Here is a 27,756-nt window from a genome sequence, read left to right as displayed (position 1 = left end):
TATATACTAATAACAATAATGATAATGTAACAAAGTGATTTTAACTGAATTTCTCTTTGTGTCAACTTATTTGTAATCCTGATAGTTATCTCAACATGTTTATCATTATAAACCCTCTTTATATTTAATTCATTCATAACAGTAATCTTCCTTCGCCTAATTTTTACCTTTTCTCTCTAACCATTCATAAAATCTATTCCATGTTCAAGTAATATTCAGTGTCTTCCTGGTCCTTTATTTTTAATGTCAATCTATCCATGTCTGCACAGCCTAGTATTTTCCGAATTATGTCCTCATCAAATGTTCTCATTTTTCCAATATTGCACAAGAGCATTTTGTATAAAATGTTTTAAAGGTGGCATCTTCCTCTGGCAAGATTAGCTAAAATGTTTAGTAATACATCCCCGAAATGTTGGAAATGCAAGCAATAACCAGGCACATATTACCACATGTGGTGGACAGGCAAAAAAAGCAAGGGAATTTTGGCGACAGATCCTGATGTGGTTAAAAAAAATGGTGGGACAACAGTTAGAATTCAAGCCAGAACTATTTGTACTAGGAATTACAACAGGGGCTTTAATAAAGGGTCAATATATTTAATACTACGCATTCTGACAGCAGCAAGAATGGGATATGCCCAGCAGTGGAAAAGTGAAAATACACCTTCAGAAAGGGATATAATAAAGAAAATACTGCTTTGAGCAGAACTGGATAGATTAGAACTAAAAAAATAAAGGGGAGACAGAATACTATGATAGATTTTACCAAATGGTTGAAGAAGTGGAACATAAAATAAATAGGCTAAGTAGACCCAGAATGTGACATTATATATGTGCCAAAATGAGTATATTGGTCAAAAATAACTGTACAAAACTACAAAACACTGAAAATTATTTCAGTGTGTATGGCGGAGGAAATGCCAGGAAGTTGTATCTTTTCTCAATGTTGTATCTTTTCTTTTATGTATACTGAGAGTATTTACAGGGACAAATTCCTTGTGTGTCCAATAAAACTTGGCCAATAAAAATTCTATTCTATTCTATTCTATTCTATTCTATTCTAGTCTAGTCTAGTCTAGTCTAGTCTAGTCTAGTCTAGTCTATTCTATTCTATTCTAGTCTAGTTTATATATGTAAAAAAAAATTACATATTGAAAAATTACACTTCCAGGCCCATCAAATGCCAACTTGGGCACAGGGTTTGATTAGATGACCTACAAGTTCCCTTCCAACTCTGTTAATTTGTATTAAAAATAAAAAACCTTAATAACAAAAAAAATCGGGTTTGGCTCCAACCCGATTTTTTCTCCCGCCCCCCCCCGAAGAAGCGCCAGAGATTCGGACGTGCCCCCCAAAAGAGGGAGGGGGGCGTCGGGAGAAGCCGAGCCAGGCGAGGGAAAGGAGGCCACCGGGCGATCGCAGCAGAGCCCGGGGGTAGAAGCGCGGTGCCTCAGCCTCTCTGGGCTTGCGGGCGAGCGGGGCGGGGCGAGCGGCCGAGGCGGGAAAAACGAAGGCGGCCATGGCGGAGCCGGGGCGAGGCGGGGCGGCGGTGAGAGAGAGAGCGGGAGGCAAGGGGAAGAGGCCGGGCCGGCGCTGCGGAGGCCCGGCTGCCGGGAACCTGCGGGGCTCGGACGGAGCTGGAGGGCGGGCCCGGCCTGGTCCTCCAGCCGGGGACATTTAGGCGGGTCTCCAACCTGGGCCGCTTTAAGCCTGGCGGACTTCAACTCCCAGAATTCCCCAGGAAGCTGCCTGGGGAATTCTGGGAGTTGAAGTCCGCCAGGCTTAAAGCGGCCCAGGTTGGAGACCCCGGTTTTGTGGCGGGGTGTTCCTCGAGATGCGTTCCCGAAGCCCCTTCCTGACGTAGCCCGACTTCTGGCGGGGAGGGGGAGGAAGGGAGACACGTGTGTGCCGGTCGTCGGAATCTCTCCCCCTGCTCACGACTTTTTCGCTTTCGGGCCCGGCAGGAGCAGCTGGAGATGGAGACGCGGATGCGGGACGGGCTCCGCAAACTGCTGGCCGCCAGCACCAGCCGGGACCAAGCCCTTCGCGCAGCCAAGGCTCTGGCTCTCTGCAACGGCCGCCTGCGGGCCCTCCGCGCGGAGCTCCGCCGACCGGCGGGACGGTAAGAGAGGCGCGGCTGCATCCCACCCGACGCTGCCTGAAACCCCAAATCTGGGAAGGGCCCGATGAAGAGCCGCCGAAGCGCCCCCTCCCCGGACCGGAGCTCTTCGGCAGATCCCCCGAGCCAAGCGCCGTGGCAGCTGCAACTGCTTCTGCTGCCCGGTTGGAGCAGAAAAGGGGAGGCTTTCTTTCTTTCTTTCTTTCTTTCTTTCTTTCTTTCTTTCTTTCTTTCTTTCTTTCTTTCTTTCTTTCTTTCTTTCTTTCCTTCCTTCCTTCCTTCCTTCCTTCCTTCCTTCCTTCCTTCCTTCCTTCCTTCCTTCCTTCTTTCTTCTGCCTTCCTTCCTTCCTTCTTTCTTTCTTTCTTTCTTTCTTTCTTTCTTTCTTTCTTTCTTTCTTTCTTTCTTTCTTTCTTTCTTCTGCCTTCCTTCCTTCCTTCCTTCTTTCTCTTTCTTTCTCTTTCTTTCTTTCTTTCTTTCTTTCTTTCTTTTTCTTTCTTTCCTATTTCTTTCTTTCTTTCCTCTTTCTTTTCTATTCTTTCTCTCTCTCTCATTCTCTCTTTCTTTCTCTCTCCCTCCTTCACTCCCACTCTCTCTCACTCTCTTTCTGTTTCTCTCCCGCTCTCTTATTCTTTCTCATTCTCTCCCTCCCTCACCCATTCTCTCTCTCATTGTCTCCCTCTCTTTCTCGTTCTCTCTTTCTTTCTCTCTTTCTCATTCTCTCTGTCTCTCTTTTTCTCTCATTCTCTTCCCCCTCCCTCCCTCATTCTCTCTTGCTCATTGTTTCTCTCTCTCTTTCTGTCTCTCTCTCTCCCTCCTTCCCTCCCCTCTCTCTCATTCTCTCTGTTTTTTCTCTTTCTCATTCTCTCCCATTCTCTCTCTCATTCTCTCCCTCTCTTTCTCATTCCCTCTCTTTCTCTCTCTCCTAGTCTCTGTCTCTCTTTTTCTCTCTTTCTCTCATTCTCTCTCCTCCCTCCCTCCCTCTCTCATTCTCTCTTTCTCATTCTCTCTCTCTCACACACACACACAAGTGTGCGTGCACACACACACTCAGCATCTTGATGCTCCAGGAGTCAAGCAGTCAAAGTTTCTGATCTCCCAGTCAACTCCAATCCTCCCAGTCTGGATTGCGCCAAATGGTCTGCAATGTCCTGCCTTTCTTCCCTCCTTGGCTTTTTCTTGGCCTCCCCGTCTTTGGCTCCCTCCTCTTAAAACCACAGGACCCCCCTGGGCTTTTCCCCCTGCTTCGCTTCCTCTCTGGGTTGGTGGAAACTTTCTAGCCGAGATAAAGCAATAGAACAAAGTAGCGAAACTCTGGTTTGCAACCATTTAAAACAACGAAATTGCAAGAGGAGCAGAATTGGAGGGGCTGGAGATTATTCATTGACTTAACTGCATGGTTGTCTGCATGACAGAGTAACTTTGTAGATTTCTCAACTGGCCCCATGAAGACACAATGGGGATCAGCCACAATCAAGTAAGAGAGGGTGAGATAAAAGTACAATTGGCCAGAAGTGATTTGGTTACTCAATGTTTGCAATCTGTCTCTTCCATGTTTCCTATTGCAAATGATAGGTTGGTGCCATCTGCTGGCCATGCTATCACAGTCCCTAAGTCGGCCGATAGTGTCATTCCCACAGTTCTCAGGGTCTTCAAACTTGGCAAGTTTAAGACTTGTGGACTTCAACTCCCAGAATTCCCAAGCTAACAAGACCGGAGGAGGAATTCTGGGACTTGAAGTCCACAAGTCTTAAAGCTGTCAAGTTGGAAGACCCTTCATTCATAAGCCTTGGAGTGAATGGTAACAAGCAACTCTTGCAGGAGACTTTAACAATGCTGCGAGGTCTCTCGGGCCTCGTACGTCCAAATACTGCTTGTCTTTCAATACCTATTCTATTATGGGCCTGGCTAGTCTAGGGAAGAGAAGGATCAAGGGAGACATGATATCAGTCTTCCAATATTTGAGGGAGTGTCATGGGGGTCGGGGGGTCAAGCTATTTTCTAAAGCTCCTGTAGGCCAGACAAGGAATAATGGTTGGAAACCGAACAAGGAGAGATTCAACCTGGAAATAAGGAGAAACTTTCTGACAGTGAGAACAATCAACCGATGGAACAGAACTTGCCCTCTGAAGTTGTGGGAGCGTCATCACTTGAAACTTTCAAGAAGAGATTGGACTGCCATTTGTCAGAAATGGTGTAGGGTCTCCCGCTTGGGTGGGGGGGTTGGACTAGATGACCTACAAGATCTCTTCCAAATCTTTTAATCTGTTACTGGTGGCTGAATGACTTCAATCACAGAACAGTCAGAAATCAGTAAATATATATACACTTACCCAGCTGAACTGTGATTTTTTTCAATTGCAACTGATGTTTTTAAAGGCTTTTGGAAGTGGCACCTACAATCCGCTTTTTCCTTGTATAAGAATTCCATATGCATTTCATATCTGAAGGTGTACAAGAGACAAGTATGTTGTAATGAATGCAGAAATGTATGAGGTTTCAAATCCCTGAAAGGTTTAGCTTTAAATTATTAGTGGTATCCATTTATCTGATTGCTGATGAGGTTTCCTTGGAAGAGAAGGGAAAACAGTGAACTTTTTTTTTTCTTTCTAATTAATATTTTTTATTTCTTTTGTTAGATGTTCAGATTTTGATGCTAAAGATCGTGCCTGTAGAGGGAAGGTTGGCATTTCAGGTACATTGGTTTTCTGTTGTCTGCAACTGGGGAACAACTGGGGAACACAATAAATTTGTGCTCATCTGGCTCTCATCTGGCACTGATGCCTTTCCCACTTAAATGTCGGCTCCAGTTTCATCTCCTTGGCTCTGATGAGACTTGGCTTGGAGGGTCAATTCCTCCATTACCTTAACACAAAAAGGGTTTTGCACCTATGCAAATTCTGTGATTCTCTTGTAAATAAGTATAGTTTTACATTTTCAGTGCCAATTTGAGTAGAAAAAGAAGCAAAAAATCTGCTTCCAGTCTCAAGGTAGAGAGGGAATCACTTTGGTGGAATATAAGTAAGTAAAACAAAAACCGAAGACTTGCTTTCCAAGTGCTACTTTTACACCAAACCTGACAGCAATAGCATTTAGACTTATATACTGCTTCACAGTGCTCTGCAGCCCTCTCTAAGCAGTTTTACAGAGTCGACACACTGCCCCCAATAATAATCTGAGTTCTCGTTTTACTGGCCTTGGAAGGATGGGAGGCTGAATCAACCTTGAGTCAGTTAGAATCGAACTGCCAGCAATTGCCAGTCAGCAGAAGTAACCTGCAGTACTGCATTCTAACCACTGCGCCACCACAGCTCATGGTAGTAACTGCTTACAGCAGGAGGTCTTCAAACTTGGCAACTTGTGGAAGATTTGCCGCCTTCCAACTCCCAGAATTCCCCAGCCAGCATTATTAATGCTGAACGAACACTTGAATATCGAGAGAGAACATTTCTAGAAAATAGAATCTATTCTGGATTTTTGGATTGGGTTAGGAGTTGCAATGAATTTATTTTTCCCCCCTTCTTTCTTTTAGATCTGCGAATTCCGTTGATGTGGAAAAACTCCGATCATTTCAACAGCAGAGACAGTATGTATGGTTTTTTTTTATTTTTTTAAGTAGTTATGCAACCTATTTAGCCAAGCGGAAGCTTTTCATCAGTGCTGATTCAGTACAAAGCATCATCCAGCATTTATTCTCACAGGCAAGTTCTATAAGTGTCAGTTTATAGCTGAGCATGTGAATTGCAGTGTCCGAAATGGGCTGATGAAAACTTTTTTCCTTTTGAACACGTGCTCTTCAGAAAAGTGTGCAGGGATAGTTATTATATATAATAATAATAATAACAACAACAACCGGTAATATAGTAATTATATTGAAAACCAATATAAATAAGTGGAAAGTTTAAACTGGGAAAAAAGTGGCACATATATAATAGAATTTATTATAACCATAAATATATTACAATTAGTAGGTGGAAGACTAGGACTAGGTATATTTAAATGTATTTATTATCATTAACAGGTTGCAAAAAATATGTTGGAAAATATAGGGTTTTTTTTCAAGTTTTTAATTTTTATTTCTTTAAATACATCTTTATGCAAACAGTGTCAATCCAGTTCTTTTAACATTTCAAGGCAAAAATGACCATATTTACACATTCCTACTATTAGCTTTCTTCAATATTCTCATACGTTACTGGAAAATATGGTTTGCAAGGACTATAAATTCAGGGGATTTAGAGATATAATCTTGGGACTGATTAAATCTTACTGACAACTGGTTTTATTGATGTTTATAGAAAATTGAGATATTGAAAATGTGGTAGAACACAGAGTGATATTTACAATATTAAAATATTAGTGACCTAACGGGTTAATAAGTATATTGTATAAAGAAATGTTATTAATGTTTAGATATACTTTTGGAGAAAGTGATAAAAAAATGAGAGAATAGTATTGAAAGAGAGAATAGTATTGTTTAAAGGTAAAGAGGTCAATATAGAAGAACCCCAACAAACGGGAAAATAAAGAAATAAGTATAAATTGAGAAAATAGTATAGCATAGATTGATACATAAAAGAATATAATATAATTATAACCACATTAAGATTAGAAGTTGGAAGATAACAATTCTGTATATTTAATTGTATTATTGCTGTGAGCACTGTGTGAAAAATATGTTAACCCAGTCATTACACTGTCCACAAAAAATGTTGGTTGTCAGAGGAAAACTGCAAATAAACATATACAAAAAAGAAAAGGAAAGTTACATTGTCCACAAAAAATGTTGGTTGTTAGAGGAAAACTGCAAATAAAACATATACAAAAAAGAAAAGAAAAGTGTGCAATAACAGCAGGGATTCCTTCCATGTGTGTGGCCATGAACGTGCTGAACTGCCAGAGACAGAAAATATACCTGGCAGGTAAAATGAATGAAAGTTTGTCTGCGGTTAGCGCAGTAGCTGAAAGAGATGCCAGCTAGGCCTCTAAGGTTAACCATGTTTTTGCCACCTTCCCCTTCCCACAGATGGGTTTAACTTTTAGCTTCTGTAAGTTCAGAGGTGCTCACCCAGCAAAATACTCGTAATTCCTCATTCTGCGTTCATAATTCTGAAGAGGCTGTTTGTACAGTTCCTCTCTATGTGCTTTAATGAATCGTTTTGGGATGAAATTGATTTCAAGCGTTTTTAACTTCCGAACGTAATGTATGATCAGAAACCCCAATGAATTTCTGAGCTAGCTATTGAAAGCTCATTTGTAAAGTGAGAGATTTGCTAAGCTGTATAGACGTTAAAGGACATCAAACCAAGTTGCTTGCTTCACTGTTTCTTGTTTCAAACTTTTATTACTATGTTTCATCCAGTGTATGAATGAATGAATTCTTTATTGCCCAAGTGTGGTTGGACACACAAGGAATTTGTCTTGGTGCAAATACTCTCAGTGTACATAAAAGAAAAGTTACATCCATCAAGAATCATCAGATACAACACTTAATGATTGTCATAGGGTACAATAAGCAATCAAACCATACTAGGAAACTATCAATATAAATCGTAAGGATACAAGCGACAAAGCTACAGTCATACAGTCACAAGTGGGAGGGGATGGGTGATAAGGAGTGTTGAAAAGATTAACAATAATAGTAGTGCAGACTTTGTAATAGTTGAACAGTATTGAGGGAATTATTTGTTTAGCAGAGTGATGGCGTTTGGGGAAAAAATGTTCTGGTGTCTAGTTGTTCTAGTTGTGTACAGTGTGTGGCTTCCCTAAGATTGAAGCAGTTATTAAATCCCATAAATTTACTGGGGGGTGGGAGATGGAGAGTGATTTTGTTATATTGTACTCTATTAATTTATTTGATTCTTTTTGTTAGTTTTTATTGTTTTAAATGTGGTTTTATATTCTGTAAGCCGCCTTGAGTCACCATGGGCGAATAGGCGGCAATATAAATTCAGTAAGTAAGTAAGTACATACCGTACAGTGTGTGACACAATACATTATTTTGAAGTTGTTCTGCCTTTTTTCTTTTTTTCCCTTGCAGGAAGCAAACGTTACTCAATTTTTTGCTTGTTCAAAATAGGAGCTCAGGTGTATGATTCAGACTTGCTTATTGTGGATAAGGCAGCAACAGACATATGTTTAGAAAATGCAATAATATTGTGAGTATTCCTGAACCGATAAGGGCACCCAAAATCTTGAACAAATCCCACAGTTTTAAAAAATTTTTTAGAACATGTAAGCTTGGTGGGAGGCCATCTCCGCTTGCACCTGAAAATTAGAGCAACTGTGAATGTCACCTGGGAGTACAGTTGACTGGCCTGTTCTTGAGGAATCCACCGATGGGCCCTTAGCTCGGGTCAAAAACTGAGACTGGGCTCAGTCACTTTCCAGCAAATTTAGGGACTTGTCACTTTGCTTGAATCTGCTGATTTCTGCACATGCTGTTCTGTGCTTTTAATATCTCTATATAAAACCAAAATACCAATTCCGCATCCTCACAAAATCTCCAGAATCATAAAGCTTACAAACTTGAAATTTGGCACGTATGTTTCTCTTGGCTTCTAGGGGCTCACTAAGACAGGATTTCTTGAAATGACCATCAGAGCATTAATATTTCCTATATTATTATTATTATTATTATTATTATTATTATTATTATTATTATTAACATGCTCTGATGCTAAGGAGTTCTACTCCCCCTCCCCACCTGTAAAGAAATCTGTTCCAAATGCAAAACACAAGCAGAGGAGTTTCGGTCTCAGTTTTACTTTCACAGCACCAAGCAGCCTTAGTACAGTTGAGCTAAGCCACGCCCAGGCTCCTTGCTGTCTCCTCTTTGCTCACACAGCAAATATTCCTTCAGTTTCCAAGCAGCCCTCAACTCTCTCACACACTGACAGGACGCTAGCCAGATGAATACCGATGGATGCTGGTAGGCAGAGACAGAATTTTTTTTTCCCCTCCAAAAACTAAGCCCGGCCACATAGTTTTGTAGCGAAGCACGAGTATCGAGCTAGTATTTTATGTGTGGATCTTATGGGGGCTACTTTAAATTGGGCTGGGAGCATTTCCACTGAAGAGCAGCCAAGGTAAACAAAAAAAAACAGAAGTAGTCCCTTTAAATAAATAAATAAATAAATAAATAAATAAATATATATATATGTGGATCTTTGGTTGTGGTTTCTCCGAAGATTCGAGTATCTGAGGCACGTTTGATGAAGTCTCATTCATCATCTTCAGGCTTCTGTCTTGCTCTGTCCTTCTCAGAGTGATGTGAGCTTGCAGCTGATTCTTCCTGGAAGAAGCAGCTGCAAGCTCACATCACTCTGAGAAGGACAGAGCCAAGACAGAAGCCTGAAGATGATGAATAAGACTTCATCGAAACGCTGCTCTAGATACTCAATCTTACGCGGAGAAACCCAACAACCAAAGATCCACATACAAATACCCGCGAGAACCTCCGAAAACATACATACATACATACATACATACATACATACATACATACATATTCGTCCTTCTGAACCCTGCCCCCGTTCTGTCTAGCGAGGGAGCTGGGCCAGACTTCCAGCTGAAGGTGGAGGTGTATAGTTGCTGCTGTGGGGAAGACCCCTTGACCCTCACCAACACCCCCAGGAAGCTGGTCAAGAAATTGAAGACCTCCCTGGGGAAAAGCGCTGGGAAGAAATTCAGCTCTGCTTTGGATCAAAGTGACCTTGAGAATCTCCTGCTCACCGAAACAGCCACACAGTGAGTGGACTTGGATTGGGGGCTGATTCGGATGCGGGCGGGAGGGTCTCTCAGGGTGGTTTCCATCTCTGGAGGAGTTCCGTTCCAGAAATCTACATTCTGCCTCTCCTGAAGTGGAGGAAGCGGTTCAGATCCTCTTGCCTCTTGGGCCGGCGACACATCCATGGGTGGGATGCTCCCAGTGGTGGGATTCAAATAATTTAACAACCGGTTCTCTGCCCTAAGGGCCTGCTAGGTGGACGGGGCCATGGTGGGCGTGGCCAGGGAGTGTGACAGGCAGCACTCGGCCTCCTGCACCTCCCTGGGAGCGAAAATGGGCCGTGGGGACATGCCACACCCCCTTTTGGGGCCTAGTGGGCCTCCCTGCAGCCTGCTGGGAACAAGAATGGGTGGCGGAGGGGCCACGTCTGGGAGCAAAAATGGGGCGCGTGGGGACTTCTGGGAGGGGTGGGGCCAGCCAGCCATTTAACAACCGGTTTAGCCGAAGTGGTGCAAACCGGTTGAATACCACTGCTGGATGCTCCCCAACCCACCCCCAGCAGGAGATATAGTGGCGTGGCTAGTCCAGTGAGGGGAGTCGGGGGGCTCGGAGGTGGTGAGTGTTCCTGGACTGGTTAATGCAGAAAACCAACTGCTTTATTATCGCATCTGCTTCATTCATTTGCGGGGAGAGGGGTCTAACTTCTCCCAGGAAAGTTTTTTATTTATGGCACAAGCCATACTTCTCGGCGAGGTGGGCAGGGGTGTCCTCCAGGGTGGTGAGGGGCCACAACCAGGGGTGGGCTTGAAAAAATTTAGCAACTGGATCTCTGGCCCAGTTGCTGGGTGGGTGTGGCCATGGTGGGCATGGCCTAGTCTGTCTCCTGCACCGTGGTGGGCGGGGGCATTTCACCCTCCCCGGGCTCCGGAGGCTTTCCTCCCTGAGGTCCTGAGGCTTTCTGCAGGCTGGGAACTGGGCCATTCTTAGCCTTTCCCAAGTTCCAGGAGGCCCGTTTTTCACCCTCCTCGAACCTCTGTGTGGGCCCTCCGCTTACCTGGGACCCAAATGAGGCTGCGTGGAGACAGTCATTGCACCTACCAGTTCGGCAAACCAGATGTAAAATTAACACCCAGTTCGCTGGAACCGGTATGAACCGGTAGCAGACCCACCCCCGGCCACAACACGGCTGCGTTCGCTGACACGCCTGATCTTGTCAGCTCTCACGGGATGCTCACAGGAGCACGCAGAGAAAAGCCACGTTTGGGCACAACGGAGAAGTTATGATGGAACCCCAGCCTCGTTTCCCCTGCCTTTCCGATGGGCGTGCTTGGAAGGGTTAGCTGCGTTTAGCCCTTCAGTCACTGGCCTGCTTCCCCTGCCCTCTTCGGCGTAGGGTGGTTCACTTGGTAGGAAAGGCCCTGCCAGAGGACAGCTTTACCTGGGCTTTCCATGGGGGGCTGGCTCTGTGTCTTGTGGGGCACAGAGAGCTCTTCCGTTGGGGTAGGCCCTGAAGTCCAGCAGCCCCTGGAGGGAAAATAAATCCTACCTTGATTTTTACATGTGTGCCCAATATAAGCCCTACCCCCCAAATAAGCCCTAATTAAGGTCCTGCCCACTCCAGAGTAGATGGGTAAAAATTAAGCTAGGGCAGGGGTGGCCAAACTATGGCCCGCGGGCCACATCCGGCCCGTTGGTTTTTTTAATCCGGCCCGCCAAAGATTGGTACAGAATTAAGGTTTGATATGAATGATTGAATGATTGCATTCATTTGATTTTGACTTGTAATGATAGGCATTTCGACACCAGGTGGCGGCCCGTCTGTCAAATTTTAAAAGTCAATGAGGCCCCCGAGCCAAAAAGTTTGCCCACCCTTGCGCTAGGGTGAGATTGGGGAGGTGGAGCTGCCCTACTACTTACCTTTGGACAGTTGTAGCTAGGCCTTGATCATCCTGACACCTTCCCTGCCAGCCCATTTCTTCTGTAGCCTTCAAGGCTTTCCTGAAGGCCTCTGGAGCTGATAACAAAGCTTTAGATCGATCCAGAGCTCTTGTTATCGGCTCTAGAGGCCTTCAGGAAAGCCTTGCCGGCTGCAGGAGAAGAAGCTTCTGAAGGCCCCTGACAGCGAAAAGGAGGCCAGGGGCGACACGCCCAAGTAAGGTTAGTCAGTGGATGACTTCCCCCTAAAATAAGACCTGGTGCCTTTTTTTTGGGTGGAAAACAAAATACAAGACAGGGTCTTGTTTTCAGGGAAACACAATAGCAAAGGCCAAATATACCAAGACGGCCATTGGATCTGTCTGTGAGTGTTTCCTCTCTCTTAACCAGGGGAGTGGAATACAGCTTGCTGGCCTCAGCCTCCCTGAGCTTGGAGAACACCAAGGATGGCTTCAACGCCCACAGCCTGACACTCCTGGGAAACGGTAAGTTAGGTTCAACGTGTCGAATCCTTCCAAATCCTTCCAAGTTGGCTTTGGAGAAGCTTTGCTTTGCTTTGTGTGTGTGTGTGCGCGCGCGCGTGCTGCGCCTTCCGTCACCCCAACCCATTCAGGTGGAATTGTCTTCTTGTCTTGAGTTCAGGAAACGAATCTCCGTTTGGAGGGAGGGAAGAAGCAAGGGGACAGACAACCTTCCTTCAGAGGTTTCTCTTGGGGCCGCCTGGAAGAGCCCTTGTCCCGGGTCACCTCATTCTCTGTTTCCCTGAAGTATCAGACTGACGCTTCAGTCTGTTCTCTGCGGGTCTCTGGGAGATATGTCAGCATGGCCGTTGAATTTAGAATAGAATAACAAAAGTTGGAAGGAGCCTTGGAGGTCTTCTATTCCAACCCCCTGCCTAGGCAGGAAACCCTACACCGCTTCAGACAAATGGTTATCCAACCTCTTCTTAAAAACTTTCAGTGTTGGAGCATTTACGACTTCTGGAGGCAAATTATTCCACTGATTAATTATTCTAACTGTCAGGAAATTTCTTCTTAGTTCTAAGTTGCTTCTCCCCTTGATTAGTTTCCACCCTTTGTTTCTTACCCTGCCTTCAGGTGCTTTGGAGAAGAGCTTGACTCCCTCTTCTTTGGGGCAGCCCCTGAGATATTGGAACACTGCTATCATGTCTCCCCTAGTCCTTCTTTTCATCAAACTAGACATACCCAGTTCCAGCAACCGTTCTTCATATGTTTTAGCCTCCAGTCCCCTAATCGTCTTTGTTGCTCTTCTCTGCACTCTTTCTAGAGTCTCAACATCTTTTTTTATATCATGGTGACCAAAACTGGACGCCGTATTCAGTGGTGGGATTCAAATTTTTTTACGACCAGTTCTGTAGGCGTGGCTTGGTGGGCGTGGCCGGGGAAGGATACTGTAAAATCTCCAGTCAGAGGTGGGATTTGCTGGTTTTCCAAACTACTCAAAACTTCCGCTACTGATTTTCCAGAACCGGTCAGAACCAGGGGTGGGATTCTACCAGTTTGCACCTATTTGCTAGAACCAGTTGTTAACATTCTAAGCCTTTCGGAAAACCACTTGTTAGAAGAAATTACTGGTCTAATCCTGTAAGGAAGGCAGGAAGGAAACATTCTGGTGTCGCTTACAGAAACCGTCTCTCCGTTAATGCTTATTACATTCTTGGCAGGCCTAGACTACCTGTCTCAGGAACATCTCTGGAGTCTTTGTTCCCCTCCTTTGTTGGTACTTTGCTTGTGTGGAGTGACCATTCAAAGTTACAGTGGCACTGAAAAAAGTGACTTATGACCGTTTTTCACTCTTACGACTGTTGCAACATCCCCACAGTCATGAGAGGCCAGGCGAAGAGATGCATGCCTCGATGTGAGTGATATTGAGTTGGCCACACCCAGCCAATCACATGACCACCAAGCCATGCCCACAGAACCGGTTGTTAAATATTTGAATCCCACCCCTGGTCAGAAACTGCTGAATACCACCTCTGGCCATATTCCAAGTGTGGCCTTCCTAAGGCATTATAATTAAAAACCCTAACCTTCTGTTTATGCAGCCTAGAACTGTGTTGGCTTTTTTGGTAGCTGCTGCACACGGCTGGCTTAGATTTAAGCGATTGTCCACCAGGACTCCAAGATCCCTCTTTCAATTACTACTATTGAGCCAGGTACCACCTATACCCGTGATGGCAAACCTATATGGCAAGCGTGCTGGAAGTAGCACGCAGAGCCACTTCTGCCAGCATGCAAGAGGTCACCCAGAGGAGCCCTACTGTGCCTGCGCATGCATCGCCCTCCCTGATTGTCAGTTATCTGGGGTGCACAGAAGACATGCACAGGGGGCATCGGGCCCCTGCATGCATTGCCTTCTGGGTGCTGGCACGTGCACACAAGTGCGTGCGCAATTCTCGGCACAGGATCCCCAGAAGGTTAGCCACCATTGAGCTATCCTGCACCTGTGCAATTTCTGCCCCGGCAGATCTTCCAGTCTAAAAGATCTCACCGTGGAATGAATGTTATCAATCGGGGTGTGACTTTTTGCTCCGCGCCTGTTTTCAGTTATTGCTCAGTGTGAATTTGGCCAAGGAGCTTGGGAGCTAAGAGGCCGGTTTCTCCTGCGTTGTCTTTGCAGAGGACTCTCCTTCTTGGCTTCCGCTGTATGGCACCATGTGCTGCCGCCTGGTTGCCCAGCCGGATTGCATGACCCAGGATGCCATGTCTGGATTTCTTCATGAACAGGTAAAAACACCCGATGGGGCCTTTATGCTTGGACAGGGCCTCTTCACACTTGAGGGTGCCTTGGCAGTTCTTTTGCCCTCTTCAACTGGATCCCACAGGGTGGGTCCGTCTTGTCCCAGGGCACTGATAACCCTGGCTGTCCCTTGGATGCCAAGAGCAGGGTGGAAGTTCCCTCTCTGCCTCCCTCCCTCCGTGCTGGACACTTGTGAGGTAGCAGATCTGGTCGCCTCTCAAGGAAGGGATAACCTTCCTGCTTTCTCGGCTCACTACCCTGGCCGGAAGGAGGGTGGTGGGTCCAGCCAGAAGACCTTCCCCCAGAAGGAGAGCCCACATCCATCTGGGAGGGAGTCCCTTCTTCCCACTGGGAATACCCCCCAAAAACCAAGCTCCAGCTAATACACATTTTAAGGGCTCCTCAAGGGGAGGATTTCTTCAGTTTGTGTCTCCTTTGATAATATCTTAACTTTATCGCTGCTGGTTTTGCTCCAAGGGGGGCACTCCAGGAAAGGCCCGGGAGGCCACCACTCTTGTCCATGATTTGTGGCCAGGTCACCCAGTCCTTTTAGTGAAAGGTGTTAAAAGTATTGAGATTTAATAGCTGACCAGCTGTTATAAGGCCGCTGTAAACGCTGATGCAATGAGAATGAGTCAGCAAGGTATTGCCGCTTTAAGACTGAGGCTGGGTCAGCAGAGTTATTGCCACTTTAAGAAGCTGTCTATATAAAGGAGGCCATGAGAGGGTGTATCTCTCTCTCTTTCTCCTTGTGTTATATCTGCGTTGTAGTTCTCCGTGCAGAGCAATGAAGACTGATTGCTTGCCTGGTATGTGGCCCAACACCTATGTATATAGCAGTCTTGCATATAAACCACTGTTAAAAGACAAAGCCTCTATGTGCTATGCTGTGCCCCTAGGTTGTCTCGCAATAGTAGTCACGCTGCAAACACTCTGACAAAAGGTTTTGTATGGATGATATTGGGTCATTTGTGGGTGCTGGGGGGGGCTGTCCAGGCGCCCTGTGAATTTAGGTCAAGGGTCGGCAGTCTTAAACACTCAAAGAGCCACTTGGACTCGTTTCCCACAGAAAAGAAAACACCGGGAGCCTCAAAACATAAGTGGGCGTGGCCAACTCAATGTCACTCCCACCCAGTCACATGACACACACCCCCACCATGCCTACCCAGGTTTTGTGACTTCCAGTATTTCTTGTGGAAAATGGGTCTCTCTCTCTCTCCCCCCACCTTCCCGCCCTCCCTCTCATTTCTGTTTTTTGTATTTTACCTCCTGAGGTAAAACTCGAGAACTGACTGGGAAGCGAGGGCGAGGGGCAGAACCAGCCAGTGCTGGGATCAACTGACAGGGAGCCACAGCAGAGGGCCTAAAGAGCCGCATGCGGCTCGAGAGCCGCGGGTTGCTAACACCCGATTAAGGCAAAGAGACCGGATGAAGTCAGAGGGTCAAGCAGCGGTTTCAGTGGGACTCTGGGTGGGTGGGTGGGTGGGAGTGCCAGAGGCCACTCACTTTCACCCTTAATACAATATTGTCATCGGTCATTGCCAAGGACATCCGTGGAGAATGTTCTTTTCCTGATAAGGAACTTGCACTTTGCCTGAGAGTGAAATCATCTTTGGAGTGATCTGTGACCGACAACCTTTCTTACTTACAGCCATCGGGGGGTGTCCAGGGGGAGACCTGGAGGAAGCGATACTGTGTGCTGAGAGGGGGGCAGCTGCTCGGCTTCTCTGCCCCTGAAGAGAGAGAGGCCGACGCGCAGCCAGCCTTGTCCATTCCCATCAACCGGGTAAAGCCAAGCATTGCTTAATAGAGGAATAGAATAGAATAGAATAGAATAGAATAGAATAGAATAGAATAGAATAGAATAGAATAGAATAGAATTATTTATTGGCCAGGAATAGAACAGAATAGATTAGATATTGGGAAAGAATAGAGTAGAGTAGAGTAGAGTAGAGTAGAGTAGAGTAGAGTAGAATAGAATAGAATAGAATAGAATAGAATAGAATAGAATAGAATAGAATAGAATAGAAATTTTTATTGGCCAAGTGTGTTTGGACACACAAGGAATTTGTCTTCAGTGCAAATGCTCTCAGTGCACATAAAAGAAAAAATACATTCGTCAAGAATCATAAGGCGTAACACTTAGTAACAGTCATAGGGTACAATAGAATAGAAGGATATAGGAATAGAATTTAAATAGAATGGGATGGGATGGAATGGGATATAGAATAGAATAGAATAGAATAGAATAGAATAGAATAGAATAGAATAGAATAGAATAGAATAGAATAGAATTCTTTATTGGCCAAGAATAGAACAGAACAGAACAGAAATTTTTATTGGCCAAGTGTTGGACACACAAGGAATTTGTCTTCAGTGCAAATGCTCTCAGTGCACATAAAAGAAAAAATACATTCATCAAGAGTCAAGAATCATAAGGCGCAACACTTAGTAACAGTCATAGAGTACAATAGAATAGAAGGATATAGGAATAGAATTTAAATAGAATGGGAGGGCTTGGGATGGTATGGGATAGAGAATAGAATAGAATAGAATAGAATAGAATAGAATAGAATAGAATAGAATAGAATAGAATAGAATAGAATAGAATAGAATAGAATATAGAATTCTTTATTGGCCAAGTGTGTTTGGACACACAAGGAATTTGTCTTTAGTGCAAATGCTCTCAGTGCACATAAAAGAAAAAATACATTCGTCAAGAGTCAAGAATCATCAGGTACAACACTTAATAACAGTTATAGGGTACAATAGAATAGAAGGATATAGGAATAGAATTTAAATAGAATGGGATGGCATGGGATGGGATGGAATGAGATATAGAATAGAAAAGAAGAGAATAGAGAATTAGAATTAGAATAGAATAGAATAGAATAGAATAGAATAGAATAGAATAGAATAGAATAGAATAGAATAGAATAGAATATAGACTTCTTTATTGGCCAAGTGTGATTGGACACACAAGGAATTTGTCTTTAGTGCAAATGCTCTCAGTGCACATAAAAGAAAAATACACTCGCCAAGAGTCAAGAATCATCAGGTACAACACTTAATAACAGTTATAGGGTACAATAGAATAGAAGGATATAGGAATAGAATTTAAATAGAATGGGATGGCATGGGATGGGATGGAATGAGATATAGAATAGAAAAGAAGAGAATAGAGAATTAGAATTAGAATAGAATAGAATAGAATAGAATAGAATAGAATAGAATAGAATAGAATAGAACATAGACTTCTTTATTGGCCAAGTGTGATTGGACACACAAGGAATTTGTCTTTAGTGCAAATGCTCTCAGTGCACATAAAAGAAAAAATACACTCGTCAAGAGTCAAGAATCATCAGGTACAACACTTAATAACAGTTATAGGGTACAATAGAATAGAAGGATATAGGAATAGAATTTAAATAGAATGGGATGGCATGGCATGGGATGGAATGAGATATAGAATAGAAAAGAAGAGAATAGAGAATTAGAATTAGAATTAGAATAGAATAGAATAGAATAGAATAGAATAGAATAGAATAGAATAGAATAGAATAGAATAGAATATAGACTTCTTTATTGGCCAAGTGTGATTGGACACACAAGGAATTTGTCTTGGTGCAAATGCTCTCAGTGCGCATAAAAGAAAAAATACATTCGTCAAGAGTCAAGAATCATAAGGTACAACACTTAATAATAGTCATAGGGTACAATAAAAGCAATCAAATCATACTAGGAAGCAGTCCATATAAATTGTAACCATTAACTATTTCAAGATTGAATGGTTGGACTCTCTTTGCTCTTTGTTCACCTTACCTCGGTTAAACGCCTGTTTGTATGAAGGGTGGCCTTGTGGACTTAAAAGGAGGGGGTGGTGAAAGTGCCCCTCCCTTTTCACAATGGACTGCAGCTGGATGCGCCTGCAGGCTAAAGAGCTTCCCAGATTTGGGCATTTGGTTGAAACTAATTTTGCCAGCTTAGGGAATTTAGCAGAAGAGCACCTCCTTACAGATCTTACAGATTAATGGAGCTGGAAGGGACCTCTAGGTCATTTAGTCCAACCCCTCACCCCACCCCAACCAGGGAGGAGATCCTACACCATTTTTGACAGATGGCAGTCTAGTCTCTTCTTGAAAGCCTCCAGTGATGAAGCTCCCACAACTTCCAAGGCCAACTTCTGTTCCATGGGTTGATTGTTCTCCCTGTCAGAAAATTCCTCCTTATTTCGAGGTTGAATCTCTCCTTGTTCAGTTTGCATCCATTGTTCCTTGTCTGGCCTTCGGGTGCCTTCGAAAATAGTTTGATCCCTCCTCTCTGCGGCAGCCCCTCAAATATTAGAAGCCTGCTCTCCTGTCTCCCCTGGTCCTTCTCTTCCCTAGACTAGCCAGGCCCAGTTCCTGCAACCGTTCTGGATATATTTTAGCCTCCAGTCCCCTCATCACCCTGGTGGCTCTTCTCTGTACTTTTTCTAGAGTCTCCACATATTTTTTATAGTGTGTTGACCTCCCTTCCCCCTTCCTGGTTCCCTTCCTTCCCCCCAATATCTGGCTCTGGAACCCATTTAAGCCTTTATGACAAACCAACCTGGAGGGCTGGGGAGCATTTCGCTGCTTGCTTAATTCTATTCTGCTACAGAAGCTGCAGATGCTTTTAAATAAGATCCTTAATATGCAAGTTCCTTGGCCGTTTCCCCTCTTGCTGAATGATGCACTGCAGCTTCAAGAGGATCGGCCTATTATTGCTGAAATTAGCATCTTCCGTCCCTTGAATAATCCAAGGAAAGAATAAAGCGGTTTTCATCGGAGAACATCTTTTGTTGCATAAAAGCATTTGTGGCACGAGACACGATGCAGATGAATGCAGATTTATGAATATAGATCAACGAAGTCTTGTCAACTGGGAGGAGGCCAACTGTTCTAACCTGTTGAGTACAAAACTCCTTGGCTTCATTTTCTACTGGTATCTATGGTTACCTGAATTAATAGGAGGCCAGGTTTATGGACGCATTAATTTAAATCTTCTATTTTTAGAATGAAAAGATTTAAATGAGCAAATTAATCAGGCAAGCTTACAAAAACAGCTCCATGGATTTCAAGCAGCTCCTCCAGTAGTGCCTCTTTAAAAACCTGTGAAAACATTCTGCAGGTTTTGATGGATGGTCCGTTCTTGGGACACGTATTTATTTATTTTTCCCCCACCAACCAGGACAATAAGATGTAAAACCAAAGCTGCACCTTGAATGGTTGCTGGGGTGGATGGACACGCCAGAGAAAGTGTGTGTTTGTGTATGTGTGTATTTCAGCTGAAACCAGGTGAAGGGAGACCACACAATGCACACAGGAACATGACGGTTTTGTGTAACGTTTAGGAAACTCGCATTCGTCCTGTGGAGAAAGAGGCCGGGGGAAAGGCCAACCTTTTCTCCGTGATCAACCCTGAGCCCGGCGAGGCCGCAGCTCGGATTTTCCAAGCAGAAAGCCAGCAGGATCTTGGCAAGTGGATGGAAGCTTTCTCGCAGCACTTTTTGGATTTCAGTAAGTTGGCTCTTCCTTGTTCTCCTGGTTGGAGGAAAGTGCAAACACCTACGGTTGCCTTTGCACAACAGCCCCAACATTTGCAAAAGCCAACCCCCCCCCGCCCAATCTTTCCCACAGCCATAATGAAATCTGACAAAACTGGCAGAATCTGGCTTTATGCAGGCCCCCTCAGAGGGAGGGCCCGAAAGCCCAAATAGCAATAGCACTTATAACTGCTTCACAGTGTTCTTTTTTTAAAAAAAAAATTTTTATTGGTTTTTTAAACAAACATAAACAAACAAAACATAAAAATATCAAGTCATCTTCCATATATGTACATACAGTGTACCAGTTGGTTTACAGATTGTTTTGTGCTTCCATTTTATAGTCTTCAATTATAATTACATTGTATATAATCTTGTATTTTCAATCAAATATTAAATACATTAATATCATTATTAATCAGTCATTTGACTATACCTTTATTCATTCGTGTTTTCCGAAATGATCATATTTTACTTAATTTGTTTTATGACAATTCAGATTATCATCCCAGATCCCAATGCCACCTGTAAAACATCTTATACAAATTTTCTTTATATGCTGTTGACATTGTCATTTTATAATTTTGAGACCACAATTTTTGCCATTTCTCTAGATCAATCCCATATCCAAAATTCTTCCCCCAAGCAATCATAGTTTCTTTAACTTGTTCCTCTTCTAGTTTAATTTCTAATAAATATCCATACAATTTTTAAATCACCTTTTCATCAGTACCTGTCAAAATCTTATCTGTCAGTCAGTTTATCATAGAAACCTTCTGTTTTAGAATCTTTATCATACCTTGAATGTATTTGCGCATATGGAAGCCAATTCATCTTTATACCTTCTTCCTCTACTTTGAAGATGCAAATAAACCAGGTACATGGTTAGCATATAAATTAAGAAAGGAGAAAGAATCAAGGAAAATATTGCAATTAATAGATGACCAAGGCCAAGTTTGCTATGGTAGTAAAGAGAAGAAGGAAATCATTCGAGGCTATTATGGGAAACTATACACACAAGAGAATATTGATGAGGAAAGAGTTAAACAGTACTTACAGAATGCTAATTTACCCCAGATACCTAAAGAGATTGAAACAATGTTAGAAAGCAATATAATGATGATGGAGTTAACTGAAGCACTCAAGAAGCAAAATAATGGAAAGGCACCAGGCCCAGATGGACTTCCGGCATAATTTTACAAAACTTTACAAGAATCGTTGAATCTTCCATTGCTAGAAGTTATGAATGAAGTTATGTTAAAGAAGAGGATACCTAAATCATGGTCAGAAGCTTATATCACACTTGTTCCAAAAGAGGAGACCGATCCATTACAAATCAAGAACTATTTCCCTACTAAATGCAGATTATAAAATATTTGCTTCAATATTGGCAGAAAGACTTAAAAATACTTAAATAATTTTATCCATCCTGATCAAAATGGATTTCTGCCAAAGAGACAAATTAAAGACAATAAGAGAGTAAACTTTGGAATACTACGAGGCACATCCTGAAAAACAAATGGCTTTGATATTTCTAGATGCACAGAAGGCATTTGATAATGTGAATTGGCGATTCATGTTATTACTGCTGGAACTGATGGGCTTTGCTAGAAAATTTATTCAAGCAATAGAAGCTATATATCATAAGCAGACGGCAAAGGTAATGATAGAGGGAGAACTGACAGATTCTATCAATATAAGAAAAGGAACAAGACAAGGGTGCCCACTATCACCTCTGTTCTTTGTGTTAACTTTGGAAGTGCTAAATAGAAATATTAGAGATGAAAAGAATATAAAAGGGATGAAAATTAAAAAGGAAGAATTTAAGTTGCAAGCATTTGCAGATGATCTGGTTTTTATCTTAGAAGACCCACTAGAAACAGCATCAAAATTGATAGAAAAGATAGAGACATGGAAAGGTGGCTGGTTTGAAAATAAAGATAAAACAAAGAATATGCTATCAAGACAAAAGGAAGAACTGGCAGACCTGTTGAAAATTCAGGTCACGAATAAGATCAAGTACTTGGGGATATACTTGACAGCAAGATGTAATACACTAAAAGAGAATAATTATATCAAACTTAAATAGCAGATAGCGCTAGATTTGGCGAAATGGGAAAATTTACAACTGTCATTAATAGGGAGAATATCAACAATCAAGATGAATATATTACCCAGAATTTTATATTTGTTTCAAACAATTACAATTAGGCTTGGAAAGGACTACTTTGAAGATTTAAATAAAATTGTGTTGAAATATATATGGCAAAGTAAGAAAGCGAGAATAAAGCTAAAACTTTTGCAAGATGCTAGAATAAGAGGAGGATTTGGTTTGCCTAATTGGGAGTTGTATTACCAAGCTACAAATTTAATGTGGGTTAAGGAATGGATAACATTAAGAAATACTAGATTGTTGACATTAGAAGGACATGATCTGTTGTTGGGGTGGCATGCTTTTTTATGGTATAAAGGAATTAAAACACAGGGGTACTTTAGAATACATTATATACGGGGGTCTCTGTGGTTAAACTGGGAGAAGATTAAAAGACAATGTTATTTGAAAATTCCAGTCTGGCTATCGACTATTGAAGAATTTTCTTATCCTATAATATACAAAAAGGAAGAAACAGATATGGTGAAATATTGAATGAAAAGGGTGAACTTAAATCCAGAAAGGTCAGCAGTTTGGTGGTTCGAATCTCTAGCGCCGCATAACTGAGTGAGCTCCTGTTACTTGTCCCAGCTTCTGCCAACCTAGCAGTTCGAAAGCATGTAAAAATGCAAGTAGAAAAATAGGGACCACTTTGGTGGGAAGGGAATGCCTTCAGGCATTTACTCATGCCGGCCACATGACCATGGAGATGTCTTCGGACAGCGCTGGCTCTTCGGCTTTGTAACAGAGATGACCACCACCCCCTAGAGCCGGGAACGACTAACACGCAGGTGCGAGTGGAACATTTACTTTTAAGAGATGACCACCGTAGGGAGTTTCGTTTTACCCGTCAAGCATAAAAACAGTGCAATTATAAAAACGGTGATACACGTTTTTACGGGGGAAATGCCTCTTCTGAAACAGAACTGTGTTGGCTGCATTTGATGCTAGTATTTAAAAACGGAGACTCTGAACTCGGTCCCTTTCCTGATTTCCTTCCAGGTCAGTGGAAGCACTGCTGCGAAGAGTTCATGAAGATGGAGTCGGGGTCCCCTCAAAAGCCACCCCTGTTCTTGGCCAAAGAAGCCACTTCGGTTTACCAAGAGCTGAGTAAGTCGGAGCCAGCGAGCAACTGAAGGGCCCCCAGGAGCAAGGCCAGCTCAGCCTTCGGAGCCAGTGGTGGGGTGCAGATTTTTTAACAACCGGTTCTCTGGCTGGGTGGGCATGGCCGGTGGGTCATGTGACTGGGTAGGGGATGTCACTCATCACACCCAGCCCTGCCTCCTGGCCAATCATCTCAAAAGAAGAGATAGGATTCAGCCAGTTGGGGCTAATCCCGCCACTGGCTGGCTCTGGCCCCACCCATTTTTCGGCCTGTTTTTAGGGCCATTTTTCAAACTGTTTTGGGGGCATTTTCAGGGTGTTTTCAGGCCATTTCCTGGGCTGAAAATGGCCGAAAAATGGGCAGGGGAAGGGGGCAGCCAGTGGTGGGATTTGCCAGTTCACCAAACTGCACCTAATCTTAACTACCGGTCCACCAGAACCAGTGCAAACCGGCAGCAGCCCACCTCTGTTCAGCCCTATCCAGCTGGGCTCTGCAAGTGCTGAAGGACAAGGACTCTTTCCTTTTTTTTGGGGGGTCTGGGGAGATGAGCAACTTAGAGCTCCTTAGGTAAAGGGGTCTTTGGGGCTGGCTGATTCCCCCCATTTTTGACAAGCAGGGGGGGCTTTTGATTTTTCTGGAGGTCTGGATTTTTCTTTAATTGCTGCCTGCGGTCAACAGATGATCCAGAAACTAACAGACCATAATATTTTAGGATTGAAAGGGGCTTGGATGCCATCCAGTCCACCCCCAAAGTGCGTCATTTTCAGGAGAAGCCAAGAACTAAAATGCCTGTGTAGCAATATTATACGGTCAAGTTCTGCAAATGCCCCCCTTTTATAAACTCGGCTAGTCCAGAACTATTATTTGCAGATATTTCTTGTGGATTCATAGAAATTTTCAGAAGAGCAGTGGTCCTGGCGTAGAAATATTGCCTAGCATTTCCATTCAGGCATTATTAGGAAATGGTAAAAAAAACATTTCCCCCTCAGGTAATTTCTGCTGTTCGTGGGCCATTTTTAAAAAAGCTTTTCTTGGTGAACAAAGGAAGGGCCATTCCTGGGGGGGGATGAAGGTCTCATCGGCGGGGTCGGTGCTGAGGCCCAGCTCCCACTTTTGTGACCCTTTTGTGTTGTCTTTAATGTGCCAGGCATTGATTCACCGGTGAAGCCCGACCCTTTGGTTGCCATGGCTCAGCCTGAGGAGGAGGAGGAAGAGGAAAACAGGGCGGCCTTGTTTGTTGGCCCGGATGAGGGAGACGTGCCCAGCGGTTCTTCCCTGAAGCAGAGCAAGAGCAGCCCCCAAGGAAGCCGGGACGCCAAGGAAACAAGCAAAGGAAGGGAGCCCCCTCCCGGGCCCTAATCTGGCTCTCCGCAGCACTGTGACCAGAGGGAAGGCTCCAAATCGCAACCTCCCGCACGCTGGCGCACTTCCTGCAGCCCCCACTCTCCCTCTCTCCCTCCTCTCCCTCCCTCCCTCCCTCCCCTCTTTCTCCCTTCCTCTCCTTCTCCCTCCCTCTCTCCCTCCCTCTCTTCCTCCCTCTCTATATCCCTCCCTCTCCCTTCCTCTCCCTCTCCCTTCCTCTCTTCCTCCCTCTATATCCCTCCCTCTCCCTCCCTCCCTCTCTTCCTCCCTCTCTATATCGCCCCTCTCCCTTCCTCTCTCTTCCTCCCTCTCCCTCCCTTCCTCTCCCTCCCTCTCTCCCTCCCTCCCTCTCTATATCCCTCCCTCTCCCTCTCCCTTCCTCTCCCTCCCTCTCTTCTTCCCTCTCTATATCCCTCCCTCTCCCTTCCTCTCTCTCTCCTTCCTTCTCCTCCTTCCTTCTCCCCTCTCCCTTCCTCTCTCTCTCCCTTCCTCTCTTCCTCCCTCTCTATATCCCTCCCACTCCCTCTCCCTTCCTCTCTACCTCCCTCCCTCTCTTCCTCCCTCCCTCTACCTCTCCCTCCCTCTCCTCCCTCCTTCTCCCTCTCCCTTCCTCTCTCTCTCTCTCCCTCCCACCCTCTCTAGCTCCCTCCCTCTCCCTTCCTCCTCCTCTCTCTCACCAACCCTCTCACCATCCCTCCCTCCTCTTTCTCCTTCCCCTTTCCCTCTCTTGCCATCCCCACCTCTCTCCCTCTCCCCTCTTTATTTTAGTGAAGGTACAAATCGGCCACATCCTTCAGCCCAGGAAATACCCCAAGGGTTCAAGTGATGCTCCTTTCAAGAACCTTTTTAAACAAAGCCATCTTTAACTCTTACCTTTCTCCCAGCCAGCCTCCCCTTGGCTTCATGGAGGAACAGTCTTCAATTCTTTCCCTAAAGCCTCTCTCAGCATTAACTGGAGCAGGAACTCTTCCCGGGGTCAGGGGTCAGGGGGGTGGGCTCTGAACCCAGACTGATGGCTTTGCCCGCTTAGGCATGGCTCTACTTCCTTTGGCCTGGGCAATGGAGGCCAGGAGAGCCACGGAGGCCCTTCCCTTTTCTCTACTGCTGCTGCCATTCCTTCCTGCTGCGGTGGTGGATTGGTCCCTTGTGCAATGCCTTGGAGTGGGCAGCTCATATGCCAGGGGTTCCTGACCCACCACCATCTGTGGGGACAGGCAGCCCATGAGAGGAAAGCAGGCTCATTTTGCAAAGGCCTCCTGCAGAGCTGATCAGGAGCACCAAACATTGGGGTTGAGCTCACCTGGCAAATGAACGTCTACACGGCTTCGTCTTCTGATCCATTATCTCAAAGATCCTCCAGTTTAATGAGTGTGTGGATCTCTCGGAGCTGCTAGTATGCTAGGCTGGATCTACCCCGTTTCCCCGAAAAGACAAAAGTAAGACCTAGCTTGATTTTTTTGCACATGTGCCCACTATGAGCCCTACCCCCCAAAATAAGCCCTAATTAAGATCCCACCCACTCCAGGGCGCACAGGTAAAAATTAAGCTAGGGTGGGGGTGTGTGGAGCTGCCTTTCTACTTACGTCTGGACAGTTGTAGCCAGGCCTCGCACATCCCAACACCTGCCTTGCCCACCCATTTGTTCTTCAGCCAGCAAGGCTGCCAAGGCTCTCCTGAAGACCTGTGGAGCTGATAACAAAACTCCGGATCGATCCAGAGCTCTCTTATCGGCTGCAGAGGCCTTCAGGAAAGCCTTGCGGGCTGCAGAAGAAGTTCCTGAAGGCTTCTGACAGTGAAAAGGAGGCCAAGGGTGACGCACGCAAGTGAGGTTAGTTAGTGGATGACATCCCCTGAAAATAAGACCTGGTGCTTTTTTTTGGTGGCAAACAATATATAGGACAGGGTCTTATTTTCGAGGAAACATGGTACTTAAACAGGACAAGCTGTTCACACCATGAATATGGAGGGATGGAAGAGCTAATTGGCAAAGCTCATTTCAGAAGCCCCCTCCTTGGTTTTTAAAGTTTTCCCTACATTTGTCAAAGCCCCCCTCCCATCTGAATTAAATTCTTGCAAGCTAAAGTATGTAGCAATTTTAGCTAAAATACTAAGGTCCCTCTGAATAATTTCCACAGCCAGTAGTAGAAAATGAGATGGATTTTGTATTAGGAAGAAGTGGATGCTGTGTTCTAAACAGAACCGAAACAGATAATTTACGTTTAAATAATATCAGAGCTTTTATTCTCCTGACTGGAACCGGTACAAACATAAAGGTACTTCTCTCAAATGTCTTTTTTTTTTAAGGTCTCTTAATTTCCACAAGTTTGACTTTATCAGAGAAACAGCTCTTGGTTGGTTACGGACCACATATATGTGGAACAAAGAAAAACAAGGACTTTAGATGTTAGTAGTTCATGGCTGTTCATCAAGTTGTATTTTCTGTATGTATTTTTATTTTTATTTTGTCATGTGTGAGATGAATTACATTATGTGGAGGTTCCTGTTTAACTTTTTTAAGTAGTGTGTTTTTTAAAAAATAAATAAAGGATTTGTAGCAAAATGATAAAGGAAATGTCATCTGAGATTAATGCTCCCAAAATGAGTAGCAGAATCCATTTTAAACTTCAAAGCCCTCTGTTAACAATCTATTATTGTGTTTAATGTGTAGAAAGTCCATAATGGTGTCTAATCTCCCATAAACCACCACCATAATTATCTCTGCTCCTTCCAAAATTTCCCCAGCAATTGTATCTCATTCCCCAAATCCTAAATTGTGCTGCCATGACTTTTGACTATAATTCTGGGCCCAGTTAAAATCTCCCGTCTTTCTTATTTTTATAAATAACCCAAGGCAGTGACCATGATCTAGTCCTCCTCCAATTTTCCTCATAACGGCAACCCATGAGGTGGATTGGCCAGGGAGAGAGAGAGAGAAAGAGACTGACCTAAAGTTTCATGTCTCCGGTTGGACTTTCATCGTCTCTAGCATTGATGCCTTCACTACTAGACCAAACTGCCTCTGTTAGTTGTT

The 27,756-nt window shown here is 44.1% G+C and overlaps 1 protein-coding gene across 1 annotated transcript; it reads left to right on the top strand.

Annotated features, from left to right (window-relative positions):
- Positions 1–1,494: 1,494 nt before the first annotated feature.
- RTKN2 (rhotekin 2) lies at positions 1,495–27,275 on the top strand. Its single transcript, XM_087932200.1, has 12 exons — positions 1,495–1,548; positions 1,964–2,121; positions 4,756–4,811; positions 5,649–5,702; positions 8,157–8,274; positions 9,662–9,865; positions 12,171–12,265; positions 14,421–14,527; positions 16,192–16,326; positions 19,915–20,080; positions 23,261–23,368; positions 24,511–27,275. Exons 1-12 carry the CDS (start codon positions 1,519–1,521, stop codon positions 24,720–24,722), a joined length of 1,443 nt encoding a protein of 480 aa, XP_087788326.1. The 5' UTR covers positions 1,495–1,518; the 3' UTR covers positions 24,723–27,275.
- The last annotated feature ends 481 nt before the right edge of the window (positions 27,276–27,756 follow it).

This window comes from Pseudonaja textilis, chromosome 4, assembly GCF_049901715.1.
Source record: "Pseudonaja textilis isolate UNSWEBS1 chromosome 4, rPseTex1.2, whole genome shotgun sequence".
Lineage (NCBI taxonomy): Eukaryota > Metazoa > Chordata > Lepidosauria > Squamata > Elapidae > Pseudonaja > Pseudonaja textilis.
Note: the sequence above shows the minus strand (reverse complement) of the source record. Positions and strands in the feature narration are given on the sequence as shown.